Source organism: Lipotes vexillifer, unplaced genomic scaffold (genome assembly GCF_000442215.2).
Source record: "Lipotes vexillifer unplaced genomic scaffold, Lipotes_vexillifer_v1.1 scaffold751, whole genome shotgun sequence".
NCBI classification, from domain to species: Eukaryota; Metazoa; Chordata; class Mammalia; order Artiodactyla; family Lipotidae; genus Lipotes; species Lipotes vexillifer.
The window spans coordinates 385,114-399,168 of NW_006799727.1; the positions used below are offsets into that span (position 1 = coordinate 385,114).

At 42.5% G+C, this 14,055-nt stretch overlaps 1 protein-coding gene across 1 annotated transcript in view; it reads right to left on the reverse strand.

Annotated features, from left to right (window-relative positions):
• DGLUCY (D-glutamate cyclase) overlaps positions 1-14,055 on the reverse strand; it is a 49,013-nt gene that overhangs the window by 14,249 nt on the left and 20,709 nt on the right. Inside the window, 3 exon segments of the mRNA XM_007472379.1 lie at positions 7,478-7,600; positions 10,736-10,825; positions 10,828-10,883. Of these exon segments, the coding sequence (XP_007472441.1) occupies positions 7,478-7,600; positions 10,736-10,825; positions 10,828-10,883 (269 nt within the window).

The following is a 14,055-nucleotide window of genomic DNA, read 5'->3' on the forward strand; positions in this document are numbered from 1 at the left end:
CTTTCAGTTTTATTGAGATATAATTGATATACAGCACTGTATAAGTTTAAGGTGTAAAGCACAGAGATTTGACTCACAAACAACCATCAACTCAAATCATCTCCTACAGATACAAAATTAAAGAAACAGAAAACAAGTTTTCCTCGTGATGAGAACTCTTAGGATTTACGGTCTTAACAAGCTTCATTTATACAGCAGTGTTCATTATATTTATCATGTTGTACATTACATCTCTAGTACTTATTTATCTTATAGCTGGGACTTTGTGCCTTTTGACTCCTTTTATCTAATTCCCCCTCCCCCCACCCTTTTTCTCTGGTAACTACAAATCTGATCTCTTTTTCTGTCAGTTTGTTTGTTTGTTTTTGAAGTGTAATTGACCTACAACACTATGTTAGTTCCTGATATACAACATAGAGATTCTGTATTTCTATACATTTCAAAATGATCACCACTGTAAGTCTGGCTAATATCTGTCACCATGCAAAGATATTAGGTAATTATTGACTATATTCCTCAAACTGTACATTTCCTACCCATGACTCATTTATTTTGTAACTGGGAGTTTGTATTTCTTAATCTCCCTCAGCTATTTCTTTCCTCCCCAACCCCCTGGCAATCACCTATTTGTTCTCTGTATCTATGACTCTGTTTCTGTTAAGTTATGTGTGTTCATTTGTTTTGTTTCTTAGATTCCCCAAATAAGTGAAATCATACAGTATTTGTCCTTCTCTGATTGACTTATTTCACTTAGCGTAATCCCCTTTAAGTCCATGTGTGTTGGTGCAAATGGAAAGATTCCATTCTTTTTTATGGCTGAGTAATATTCCCTTATATATATATACCACATCGTCTTTATCCATTCATCTGTTGATGGGCATTTAGGTTGCTTCCGTCTCTTGATTATTGAAAGTAATGCTGCAATGAACATGGGGGGGGGTGCATATACCATTTCTAATTAGTGTTTTAATTTTCTTTGGATAAATACCCAGGAGTGGAATTGCTGGATTGTATGGTAGTTCTATTTTTAAGTTTTTGAGGAATCTCCATACTGTTTTCATAGTGGCTGCACCAATTTACATTCCCACCAACAGTGTACGGGGTTCCCTTTTCTCCGCATCCTCGCCAACACTTGTTGTCTGTTGTCTTTTTTTTTTTTTTTTTTTTTTTTTTTTTCTTGCGTTATGCGGGCTTCTCACTGTTGTGGCCTCTCCCATTTGCGGAGCACAGGCTCCGGACGCGCAGGCTCAGCGGCCATGGCTCACGGGCCCAGCCGCTCCGCGGCATGTGGGATCTTCCCGAAACGGGGCACGAACCCGCGTCTCCTGCATCGGCAGGCGGACTCTCAAGCACTGCGCCACCAGGGAAGCCCTGTTGTCTTTTGATAATAGCCACTCTGACAGGTGTGAGGTGATATCTCATTGTGGTTTCGATTTTCATTTCCCTGATGATTAGTGATGTTGAGCATCTTTTCATGTGCCTGTTAGCTATCTGTATATCTTCTTTTGAAAAACAAAATGTCTGTTCAGGTCCTCTGTCCATTTTTTAATCATGCTGTTTGTTTGTTTTTTTGATGTTGAGTCTTATGAGTTCTTTGTATATTTTGGATATTAACCCCTTATCAAATATATCATTTACAAATATCTTCTCCCATTCAGTAGGTGGCCTTTTGTTGACAGTTTTCTTTGCTGTGTAAAAAATTTTTAGTTTGATACAGCCCAATTTATTTATTTTTGCTTTTGCTTCCCTTGCCTGAGGAGAGAGATGCAAAAAATATATTGCTAAAACTAACGTCAAAGAATGTACTGGCTATGTTTTCTCCTATAATTTTTTTGGTTTCAAGTCTTCCATTTAAGTCTTTAATGCATTTTGAGTTTATTTTTGTATATGGTATGAGAAAGTAGTCCAGTTTGATTGTTTTGCATGTAGCTGTCCAGTTTTCCCAACACCATTTATTGAAGAGGCTGTCTTTTTCCTATTGTATATTCTTGCCTCCTCTGTCATAGGTTAATGGACCATATAAGTGTGGGTTCATTTCTGAGCTCTCTATTCTGTTCCATTGATCTATGTGTCTGATTTTGTGCCAGTAACATACTGTTTTGATTATTGTAGCTTTGTAGTATAGTTTGGGGGGGGGGGCTCTCCAAGATCAGCAAGTAGGTCTGATCCAGGCTCCTTTCAAATTGCTGCTTCTGCCCTGGGTCTCAGAGTGCGTGGTATTTTGTGTGCTCCCTTTAAGAGCAGAGTCTCTGTTTCCTACAGCCCTCTGGCTCTCCCGAAAGAAAGCCCCATTGTCCTTCAAAGCCAAATATTCATAGGGTCTTCCCAGTGCAGGACCCCCAGGCTGGGGATCCCGAGGTGGGGATCAGACCCCTTGATCCTTGGGGAGAAGCTCTGTAATTGTAATTATCCTCCCATTTGTGGGTTGCCTACTTGGGTATAGGTCTTGACTATACCACATCTTCACCTCCCTTCCCATCTCATTGTGGTTCTTTCTTTATATCTGTAGTTGTAGAGGATCTTTTCTGCTAGTTTTCAGGTCGTTCTCACTGATAGTTGATCTGTAAATAGTTGTAATTTTGCTGTAATTTAGGTGTAATTTTGGAGGGGGTGAGCTCAGTGTCTTCCTACTCTGCCATCTTGGCCACTCTCCAGAAGTTTTTAATTTTAATAAAGTCCAGCTTATCAATTCTTTCTTTCATGGATCACGCGTTGGTGTTTTATCTAAAGGGGCATCACCATAACTAAGGTTTTCTCCTATGTTATCTTCTAGGAGTTTTACAGTTTTGAATTTTACATTTAGGTCTGTGATCCATTTTGAATGAACTTTTGTGAAGGACGTCCAGCTGTTCCAGCACTATTTGTTGAAAAGACTACCTTTGCTCCTTTGTTAAAGATAATTTGACTTTATCTGTATGGGTCTATTTCTGGGCTCTCTATTCTGTTCAGTTGATCTATTTGTCTATTCTTTTGCCAATACCACACTGTCATGATTGCTATAGCTTTATAGTAAGCCTTGAAGCCAGGTAGTGTTAGTCTTCCAACTTTTTCTTCTTCAAAATTGTATTGGCTATTCTGGATCTTTTGTCTCTCCATATACACTTTAGAATAATTTTGTTGATATCCACAAAATAACTTCCTGGGGTTTTGATTTGGATTACATTGTGTCTATAGATCAGGTTGGGAAGAACAGACATCTTGACAATGTCGAGTCTTCCAATCCGTGAACATGGAATATCTTTCTATTTACTTTGATATCTTTCATCAGAGTTCTGCAGTCTTCTTCATCTAAATTTTGTACATATTTTGTTAGATTTACACCTAAGTATGTCTTTTCTTTTTTTTTTTTTTTTCGGTACGTGGGCCTCTCACTGTTTTGGCCTCTCCCGTTGCGGAGCACAGGCTCCGGACGCGCAGGCTCAGCAGCCATGGCTCACGGGCCCAGCCGCTCCGTGGCATGTGGGATCTTCCCAGACCAGGGCATGAACCCGTGTCCCCTGCATGGGCAGGCGGATTCTCAACCACTGCGCCACCAGGGAAGCCCAGTATGTCATTTTTAATCAAATTTATGGGCACGGAGTTGTTCATGGCATCCTTTTATTATTCTTTTAATTTCCATGGCATCTGTAGTGACGTGCCCTCATTTATTTTTAGTAACTTGTGTCTTCTCTCTTTTTTACTTAGTTAGTCTGGCTGGAGGCTTATCAATTTTGTTGATCTTTTCAAAGAACCAGCTTTTGGTTTTGTTAATTTTCTCTATTGATTTCCTGTTTTCAATTTCATTGATTTCTGCTTTAATTGATATTATTTATTTCCTTCTTTGGATTTAATTTTCTCTTCATTTCTTAGTTTCCTAAGGTGAACACTTAGATTACTGATTTTTAATATACACATTCGATATAATAAATTTCCTTGCTTTCACTGCATCCCACAAATTTTGATAAATTGTATTTTCACTGAGTTCAAAATATTTTAAAATTTCTCTTCAGATTTCTTTGACTCATGTGTTATTTAGAAGGGTGCTGTTTAATCTCCAAGTATTTGGGGATTTTTCCAGCTATCTTTCTGTTACTGATTTCTAGTTTGATTCCATTGTGATCTGACAGCAGACATGTTATGATTTCTAGTCTTTAAAATTTGTTAACGTGGTATTTATGGTCCAGAATGTAGTCTATCTTGGTGAATGTTCCATGTGAGCTTGAGAAGAATGCGTAGGCTATTGTTGTTGGATGAAGTAGGGCATAAGATGTCCATTATATACAGTGGATTGATGGTGTTGCTGAGTTCAACTATGCCCTTACGGATTTTCTGCCTGCTGGATTTGTCCATTTCTGATAGAGCTGTGTTAAAGTCTCCAGTTATAATAGTGGATTCATTTATTCTTCCTTGCAGTTCTATCAGTTTTTGCCTGACACTTTAGGAGTATGCACATTAAGAATTGTTACGTCCTCTTGGAGTATTTACCCCTTTATCATTATGTAATGCCCCTTTTAACCCTGGTAACTTTCCTGAACTGTTCTGAAGTCTGCTCTGTCTGAAATTTATATAGCTACTCCTACTTTCTTTTGACTAGTGTTAACATGGTATATCTTTCTCCAAATCTTTACTGTTAATTATACATTTCTTTATATTTAAAGTGGGTTTCTTGAGACAACCATATTTGGGTCTTGTTTTTTGATCCACTCTGACAATCTCTGTCTTTTAATTGGAATATTTAGACCACTGACGTTTAAGGTGATCATTGATACGGTTGGATTACTATCTACCTACTTGTTGCTATTTTCTATTTGTTGCCCTTTTTCTTTTTCCTATTTTGTCTTTCACATTTTTTCTGACTTTCATGGTTTTAATTGAACACTTTATATGATGCTATTTTCTCTCCTTTCTTAGCATATCAATGATACTTCTTTTAAAAAAATTTTTTTTAGTGGTTGCCCTAGAGTTTGCAATATATGTTTACAATGAATCCAGGTCCACTTTCAAATAAGCACTTCACAGGTAGCTCAAGCATGTTATAATAACAAAATATTCCTAATTCTTCCCTCTCATCCCTTGTATCATTGCTGTCATTCATTTCATATATATATATATATATATATATATATATATATATATATTATATATATACCCATATATACACATATATGTATAACTGAATCACTTTGCTGTATACCTGAAACATTGCACATCAACTATACTTCAATTTGAAATTTATATAGAAAGATATATATATATATATATATATATATATATATATATATTATATATATGCCCATATATACACATAAGCACATATTATTGAACACATTGTTGCCATTATTATTTTGAACAAACTGTTAGCCATTAGATCAATTAAGAATAAGAGAAATAAAAATTTTAATTTTACCTTCATTTATTCATTCTCCAATGCGCTTCCTTTCTTGTGTAGATCGAGTTTCTGACCAATATAATTTTCCTTCTCTCTGTAGAATTTCTCTTTTTTTGTTGTTTTAAATATTTACTTATTTATTTGGTTGCACCAGGTCTTAGTTGCAGCAGGCGGGCTCCTTAGTTGTAGCATTCAAACTGTTAGTTGCAGCACTCAAACTCTTAGTTGCGGCATGCATGTGGGATCCAGTTCCCTGACCAGGGATCGAACCCAGGCTCCCTGCATTGGGAGCACAGAGTCTTATCCACTGCACCACCAAGGAAGTCCCTAGAATTTCTTTTAACATTTCCTACAAGACAGGTCTACTAGCAACAAATTCCCCCAATTTTTGTTTATCTGAGAAATTCTTTATTTCTCCTTCACTTATAAAGGAAAAGTTTCCAGGATACATAATTCTAGGTTGGTGATTTTTCTCTATCAGCACTTTAAATATTTCACTCCACTTTCTTCTTGCTTGTATGATTTCTGAGGAGAAGTTGGATATAATTCTTATCTTTGCTCCTCTATTGGTAAAGAGTTTTTTTCCTCCACCTTCTTTCCAGATATTTTCTTTATTGTTGATTTTCTGAAATTTGAACATATGTCTAGGTGTAGTTTTTTTGGCGTTTACCCTGCTTAGTATTCTCTGAGTTTCTTGGATCTATTGTTTGGTGTCTGACATCAATTTGGGAGAAAATTCTCCGTCATTATTGCTTCAAATACTTCTTTTCTCTTTCTCCTTCTGGATTCCAATTACAAATAGGTTACAGCTCTGTACTTATCCCACAATTCTTGGGATATTCTTTTCTGTTCCTTTCAGTCTTTTTTCCCTTATCTTTTTAGTCTAGGGAGTTCCCATTGTCATATCATCAAGGTCAGAGATTATTTTCTCAGCTGTGTCTAATCTACTAATGGGCCCATCAAAGGCATTCTTCATTCTGTTACAAGTGTATTTTATCTCTAGCATTTCTTTTTGATTCTTTATTAGAATTTCCATTTCTCTACTTATATTATCCATCTGTTATTGCATGTTATCTACTTTTGGGCATTTCTCTCCCCTAGGTAAGTTAGGCTCTGTTAAAACCCTAGCAGGCTAGGCTCTGATAAAATAGTTTCTTCTGAGGGCAGGCCTTGTTCAGAAGAACAGGTGCTCTGGTGTATTTCAAAAATGGCTCACTTTCCCCTCCCCTACCTAAAGCATGAGGGGATTTTTCTCTAACATTCAGTGTGGATCTGGTAGAGCCTGTGAAGGTAAAGCTCACAGAAGGGTGGGAGCCTCCTATGACTAGGTCCCCCTGGAGCTTCTAACTCTCAGACTTGTCCACACAAGGCTTCCAGCAACTTGTCAATTACAGTTCAAGTTTTCTTACCCAGGCACTGGTACCCTCAGAGATTTCTGCTTATCTCCGTGGCTGTTTTCGACTTTGACAATGAAAAGGGAGAGGGCCTTTCTCAGGTATGGGTCAAAATTCCTGAAACTTGTGACAAAGTCAAGGGAGGAAGGGTGGGGCCTGGAAGGACCCAGACACAGGAAAGGTTGGTCCTGATGGGAAGGGCAGCTGCAGGAAGGGCCGGGGCAGCCTGGGGCAGAGGTAAGTGAAAGGAGAGCTGAAGCCTCCTGCATCCTCCAAACCTTTGCCAGATTGTTCTCTTCCTTTCCACCCCACAGGAGGTACAGATAAAAGCAGAGATGACCCCTCTTCAGAGCACTGATCTAAAGTGGCCTGCCTGTCACTCTCTCATCTACCTGTAGCTCTTCTCACTGTTTGGCACCATCTGGTATATTTCTTTGTTAGGGCTCATCGTCCATCTCCCAACACTAGAGCAGGCACTCCGTGGAGCAGGGCCCTTGCTGCTCCAGCCTCAGTACACAGAGCAATGTCTGGCCCACAGCAAATGTTTGTTGAATGACTGACTGAGCGGCCAGAGGCTAAGAACCAGGTCCCCTTCTTACCCTGGTGCCTCTAGACTCCACTCATGGAGGAGATGAGTTTCTGGCTGGACAGGCTCCAAGCCAGGTCCCTCCCCCGGGGCAGCCTTGCCTGATTGGCTGGCTTTCTGAGCACCCACCAGCGATGATGACCGCAAAGTCAGTCTCCACGTCACAGGCAATGATGTCCCCATTTCGTATGTGCCTCTTCACGGCCTCCTTGACTTTGCCCATCCCAAGCTCGTTGCCTCTGTCACCGACCCCTGGAGGGAAGGGAACTGAGTCAGGGCACAGGATCAGGCAAAATGTGGCGTGGTTATGGGGCAGAGCAGCCCCTTCACGTGTGCCTCAGGGTGGGGAAAGGGGTTGGCTCTGGATACATTTTCACACTACCAGGAGATGCTGGACTTCTTTAGGTATTCTAGAAACTTCTCCAGTTAAAAATGAGTCCAGGTTTGGAACTCAGCAGAGTGTGGCCGTGTCCACCGTTGGGTCACATTCTCCAGTCACAGATGGGGCGCCAGGTCCACGAGAGATGGTGGCACCCAGGACTTCCTCTCCTTGCCAGTAGCTCCTGCTCAGGGAGGGGCCACAAGGCCCTGAGTCTCATTACTGTGACCAGACAGCATTCCATTGGCAGAAGGGAACGGGTATAGGTTTGTTAAAGTCAATTCTGTAATTTAAAGCCTTCTGTTTCAAGTATGTGAAATGTATGTGTGTCATTTTAGTTAATTTTAATCCACACCAGATAGGCGCCTGGTTAATATATAAAGCAGCATAATGAGGAATTCACACCCCAGGGGTGGCCTGTTAACATTTGAAAGAGACCACAGAATAAAGGCCAATCTGCTAGGCACCAGAAGGTTTGTTAATTATTCTAGCATAATAAATGCTAGAATAAATATGTTAGAATAAGTAAATGTCAGAAATTTTCTTTTTTTTAAATTTTATTTTATTTATTTATTTTTGGCTATGTTGGGTCTTCGTTGCTGGGCGCGGGCTTTCTCTAGTTGCAGCGAGCGGGGGCTACTCTCCGTTGTGGTGTGTGGGCTTCTCATCGCGGTGGCTTCTCTTGTGGAGCACGGGCTCTAGGCACGCGGGCTTCAGTAGTTGTGGCAAGTGGGCTCAGTAGTTGTGGCTCACGGGCTCTAGAGCACAGGCTCAGTAGTTGTGGCTCACGGGCTCTAGAGCACAGGCTCAGTAGTTGTGGCTCACGGGCTCTAGAGCACAGGCTCAGTAGTTGTGGCACACGGGCTTAGTTGCACCACGGCATGTGGGATCTTCCTGGACCAGGGCTCAAACCCGTGTCCCCGGCATTGGCAGGCGGATTCTTAACCACTGCGCCACCAAGGAAGCCCTGTCAGAAATTATTTAATTCATTGGTGAAATAAACGGTGTTCAAGAGAGGTGAATTGGCTAGAAGTAGTTACCAGGTAACTCCACACTTGTAGGAACAAGATGAAAAAAACTCTAACAAGCCCTGCAGCCCATGCCCTTTGAGGTGGTGCCCTAGGAACACCATTTGGTCCTGCATCCAAGTGTTTCTGGAGGATTCTGTAGACTAGAGGTCAGCTGAATCTGCCTCTGGAAGATGGTTGCAGCTGCCTCAAGATAACCATTCACCAAGGGGATTATCCCAGTGCCCCAAGGACAGAGGGCTGGGCCCCTCAAGCCTACAGATTGGTTGTATGACTGTTTTTGTGTCTATTTCTACAAATATGTGGAAGAATTCCACCAGAGGCAAGCATTCATTGCGTCATGGTGGAGAGGGGCCTGGAGCTGACTCACCTTAAGCATCAGAGACCTGGTCTCGGCCAAAAGAATGCGACGATTGTGGATGACCAGATGCCCTAGGTCCTCACCCTGAGGACTTTTCTCAGAACAGTTTTCTAGATCCATGACAGTCCATTGAATGAAAGAAAATAACAACACCTAGCACTGATATCTTGTCTATTTCTGTCTGTGCCCTTTAACATTTTATGAAGTTCATCTTGTTCGCTCCTCAGGTGTGTCCCGTCTGTGGACCTGACCTCACTTTACAGAGTCTCTGAGAGGGGCAGGACCCGGGTAGTGAGTGGGACATGGGTGTCTTGATTCTCAGTTGAGTGTGATTCCCTGACAAGGCAGCTGCCTGTGGAACTGAGGAATAGGGGTGTTGATGGAGCAGAGGAGGGAAAGGAGGGTTTGGGGGGTAACTCTGCTGAGCAGGGGGCTGGGCAGCCACAGGAGGGGCTCAGGCTCCTGAGACCAAGAGAAGGGTCCAGGGGTCCACAAAGGGGGCAGCTTGAAAGCACAGCCAGCTCCACCTGCTTCCTCTGGGATCTTGCGGGCATCGTTAGGGGGACGAGCACAGATCGGGGGTCCATTCAGTGGGGGAAGAGTGTTTGATCTACAGCTCCTTTGGACCCTGCTGGCCCGTGCGGACACAGAAAGCCCTTCCGCTCTATCCTGGGAGGCCTCCCCAGCCCAGAGAGGCAGGAAGCACGAAGCCAACCGCACTGGGGGCACCACACCCGAGGCCTCTTGTGGGAAAGACCAGGGCGATTTGCGGAAATTTTCTACTCAGCCAGGAAGGCTTTCATTGTCTCATCAAAACCCCAAAAGCCAAAGGCAACTAATGAGCCTGGGAAACACTCTGAAGTGTTTGAATGGACAGAAAAAGTAAATATGGAACATGACAAACGTGCCTTCATTTCTCCACGCTCTGGTTCCCACCCCAGGGGAGGAATGCTGGCGTCCCAGTCACATCAAGCCTTTCAGAAATTCATAAAGGCAACACGGTCCCATGAAAAGCATAGTCGGTAGGGCCCTGGGAGTCTGGACTCTACTCCTAATTAACTAGGCAACCTCGAGATACCTCCCTAGGCCTCACCTTTGGAAACTATACCTGCCTTACCTGCAGGTTTTAAGAGAAGTTTAAACAATACAATGATTGTGAAACCTCTTTGAATACCATAAATTTCTATACAAACATGAATGATCACATTATTAGCAATCAAAATATCACACTGATCATACATTCAAGATATATTTAAAAATGAATAAACTTCATAAGATGATACAGAATACATATGGTACGTTCACCCTGTATGACCAAAATAATATACCATGGCTTGATCTTATTATTGTCATTATTTTATTATTAGTTTTGATGTTTTAGAGTTGGACAAATAGAATATGCTCAGTTAAGCGTCATTTCCCTTTCCTGCTCGTGGGAACACTGGATTTCTAAATGTCAGCATCGTTATTGTCTATACCAACCAGAATAAACAAAGACCAACTCTGAAGTGGAAAACAATGGTCCCATATAACTCCTTTTTGTCATGTGTTCAGCAGTCAATAAAAAAGGCTTTTAGTGCTGACATGTTCTTGTCGCATTCTCAGTGTCCCTTGCTTACCAGTTGATGAAATTCCAGTAATCTTCTGCACTGCAAGGAAAAGACCGTCGATGGGGTCCACCAAGTGCTTGATGTTCCTCTTCCTTGCGTGTAGTAATTGCCATCGGCAGCCCTTCCCGTGCGCTCGATCGCCACCAGATGGTCAAACCTGCCAGGGGTGAGGGCACTGGGTCCTTATGGAGAGCCAGGTGCCTGGCTGGCTCATGCCTTCCCGTGGTTGTGCGAAGGACCCTTCCGTCTTCGTTTCCTTCTTTCCTACAGAACTTGGTTGAACATCCACTGTGTGCCAGAGCCTGTGCTGGGCGTTGGTCTCTCAGATCATTTTAAGAAACAGTATCAGGGCTTCCCTGGTGGCGCAGTGGTTGAGAGTCCGGCTGCCGATGCAGGGGACGCGGGTTCGTGTCCCGGTCCGGGAGGATCCCACATGCCGCGGAGCGGCTGGGCCCGTGAGCCATGGCCGCTGAGCCTGCGCGTCCGGAGCCTGCGCTCAGCAGCGGGAGAGGCCGCGGCTGTGAGAGGCCCGTGTACCGCAAAAAAAAAAAAAAAAAAGAAAAGAAACAGTATCAGAATCTTTAGCAGCATATTAGAGACAGAGGCTGTGAGAGCAGGAAGGCCAACGGTCAGGGTCACCATGGTAGATGCTGCTGGTGCCCCGCCCAGGTCTCCGTTAATCAGAGGGGCACCAGCACCCAGTGGGTTGAGTGTTGGCTGCTACTGGCCCACTGCTGCCCTCTCCCAGGATCTTGTTCGCTTTACAGACACAAAACAGACTAAAAAGGAATTGAAATAGAAGACAAATGACTCTAACACAAGATAAACTTATTTAGACAGCAGGAGATAGAAAGGGCACGGATAGGATGGTGGTAAGAAGGTGGGTTGCGGAATCAGATTGTGTACAGTTCCAGGTCCTGATGCTGCTGGCCTTGGGCAAGTCCCTTAAACCCTCTAGCCCTCATTTTCTGCATCTGTCAGATGACCTAACAACAGTACGTGTCTCATACTGTGTCGAAAGGCTTAAGTGAGAAAATGCACAAGAGATGCTTAGCACAGACCTCCACACCTACTCAGGGCTCTGTAAGAGTTACTGGTGTGGCTGCTATCATGATTAGGAGGAATACTGTTTTGAAAATCTAATTTAAGAACATGAAAATTGCTCTTTTATATCTCTCTAAATCCCCCAAGATGGAGTTCTTTAAAATCTTAACTCTGCTATGGAAAACTATATGGTAGTTACTCAAAAAATTTTAAATAAGATTACTATATGATCCAACAGTTCTGCTTCTGGGTATAGACCCAAAAGAATTGAAAGCTGGGTTCCAAAGAGGTCTTTATGCAACCATGTTCATAGTGGCATTATTTACATTAGGCAGAAGGTGGAAGCAACCGGTCCATTGATGGATGAACAAGGAAGCAAAATGTGGTCGGTACATACAAGGAAATATTATTCAGCCTTAGAGAGGAGGGAAATTCTGTCACCTTATAACATGTGTGAACTTTGAGGGTATTTTGCTAAGTGAAATAAGCCTGTCACAAAAGGACAAACACTGTATGATTTCACTTATATGGGACACTAGAGTAATCAAATTCTTAGAGGCAGGAAGTAGGACAGCGGTTGCCAGGGGCTAGGGAGATGGGGGGATGGGGAGTTATTATTTAATGGGGACAGAGTTCCATTTGGGAAGATGAAAAATTTCGAGAGATGGATGGTGGTGATAGTTGCACAGCTATGTGAATATACCTTATTACCACTGAGCTGCACACTAAAGAATGGTTAAAATGGTAAAATTTATGTTATGCAGGTTTTACCACAATATCAAAAAAGAACCCCAAATTTATGTTATGCATGCTTTACCACAATATCAAAAAAGAACCCTTCACTCTGAATGCTTTTGCTGTACATGTTTTTTTTTTTTTTTTAATTAATTTATTTAGTTATCTTTGGGTGCGTTGGGTCTTTGTTGCTGCGCGCGGGCTTTCTCTAGTTGCAGCGAGCGGGCTTCTTACTGCGGTGGCTTCTCTTGTTGCGGAGCATAGGCTCTAGGCGCACGGGCTTCAGTAGTTGTGGCACACGGGCTCAGTAGTTGTGGCTCATGGGCTTAGTTGCTCCGCGGCATGTGGGATCCTCCTGGACCAGGGCTCGAACCCATGTCCCCTGCATTGGCAGGCGGATTCTTAACCACTGCGCCGCCAGGGAAGCCTTGCTGTACATGTTTTAAAAATCAAAATCTACGTGCCTGTCCATGTCCTTTGGTTGTGCTAGAAGGTGGTGCACCTCGTATGCTTGGATGGCAGGCCACGGAGTAGGTGTTAGAATGTGGTCCTGAGGCTACATGCCCAATGCAGAAAAAGGCAATCACTTTTTCTGAGAAGCAGAACCAAGAAGTGGAAAGAGCTTTGACGCTGAATTTCCTCTAGACGTATATCAATGGCGACGAAAAGGCAGTTCAGAACAAGAGCTCCAGTTGAGATGAATACATCCTCTGGTCTGGACTTTTCCCCCAGGGGAACTCATTACATACCTTGTGAAGGTGGATTGATTGCTTTAGGCCATAAGGGTCCATTGAGCTGCAGCGGGAAGTAATCCAGTCCTGGGAGGCCTACGCCTTGGGAAGAGTTAATGCATCTTCTCCAAAGACAGCGGAATCCTCTCTCCGCACAGTCAGATCTGGCTCACCCCCCTCCACGCAGCAAACAGAGCAATACCTGTGTTATCTGGCATCAGGGGTCCCACCCGAGAGAATTTTCTAGTTTCTCCCTGAGTTGCCAGAGCTTTGTTTGTATGCCAATCTTTTGGAGAAATAAACATTTCTAATATGTGCCACACATGTTCTGGCAGCTTGAAATAGCATGTTGGATCCCCCATCAAACTTTTCCTTGTTGACTCAGGGTCCTCATTATAAGTGCCAGGTTCTGCTGGGAGCTGCAGGGCAGCTCCAGGCCTCTTAAAGCAGTGTTTTAACATTTGAAGTGGATACTTGTTAGTGGTTGTGAAATAAACATTATTTTTTTAAAAACATCTTTATTGGAGTATAATTGCTTTACAGTGGTGTGTTTCTGCTTATGTGAAATAAACTTATTAGGCCAGGTCAGCATGTTCTGAAAAGTGGACTAGAACAGGATACAACAGGATAGGATAGGATAGAATAGAAAATATCTGGGTATATTGAACATAGCAAGAGTAAATATTGTTTTTTGAAATTTCTGTTTTAGTTATGTGTATGTGTGTACTGGTGTGCAATGCAAAATGTATTACTGTGGATTGTTGTCAAAAAAGTTTGCAAAACACTCTTAAAAGTTACAAGATCTGAAATATTTCCCTA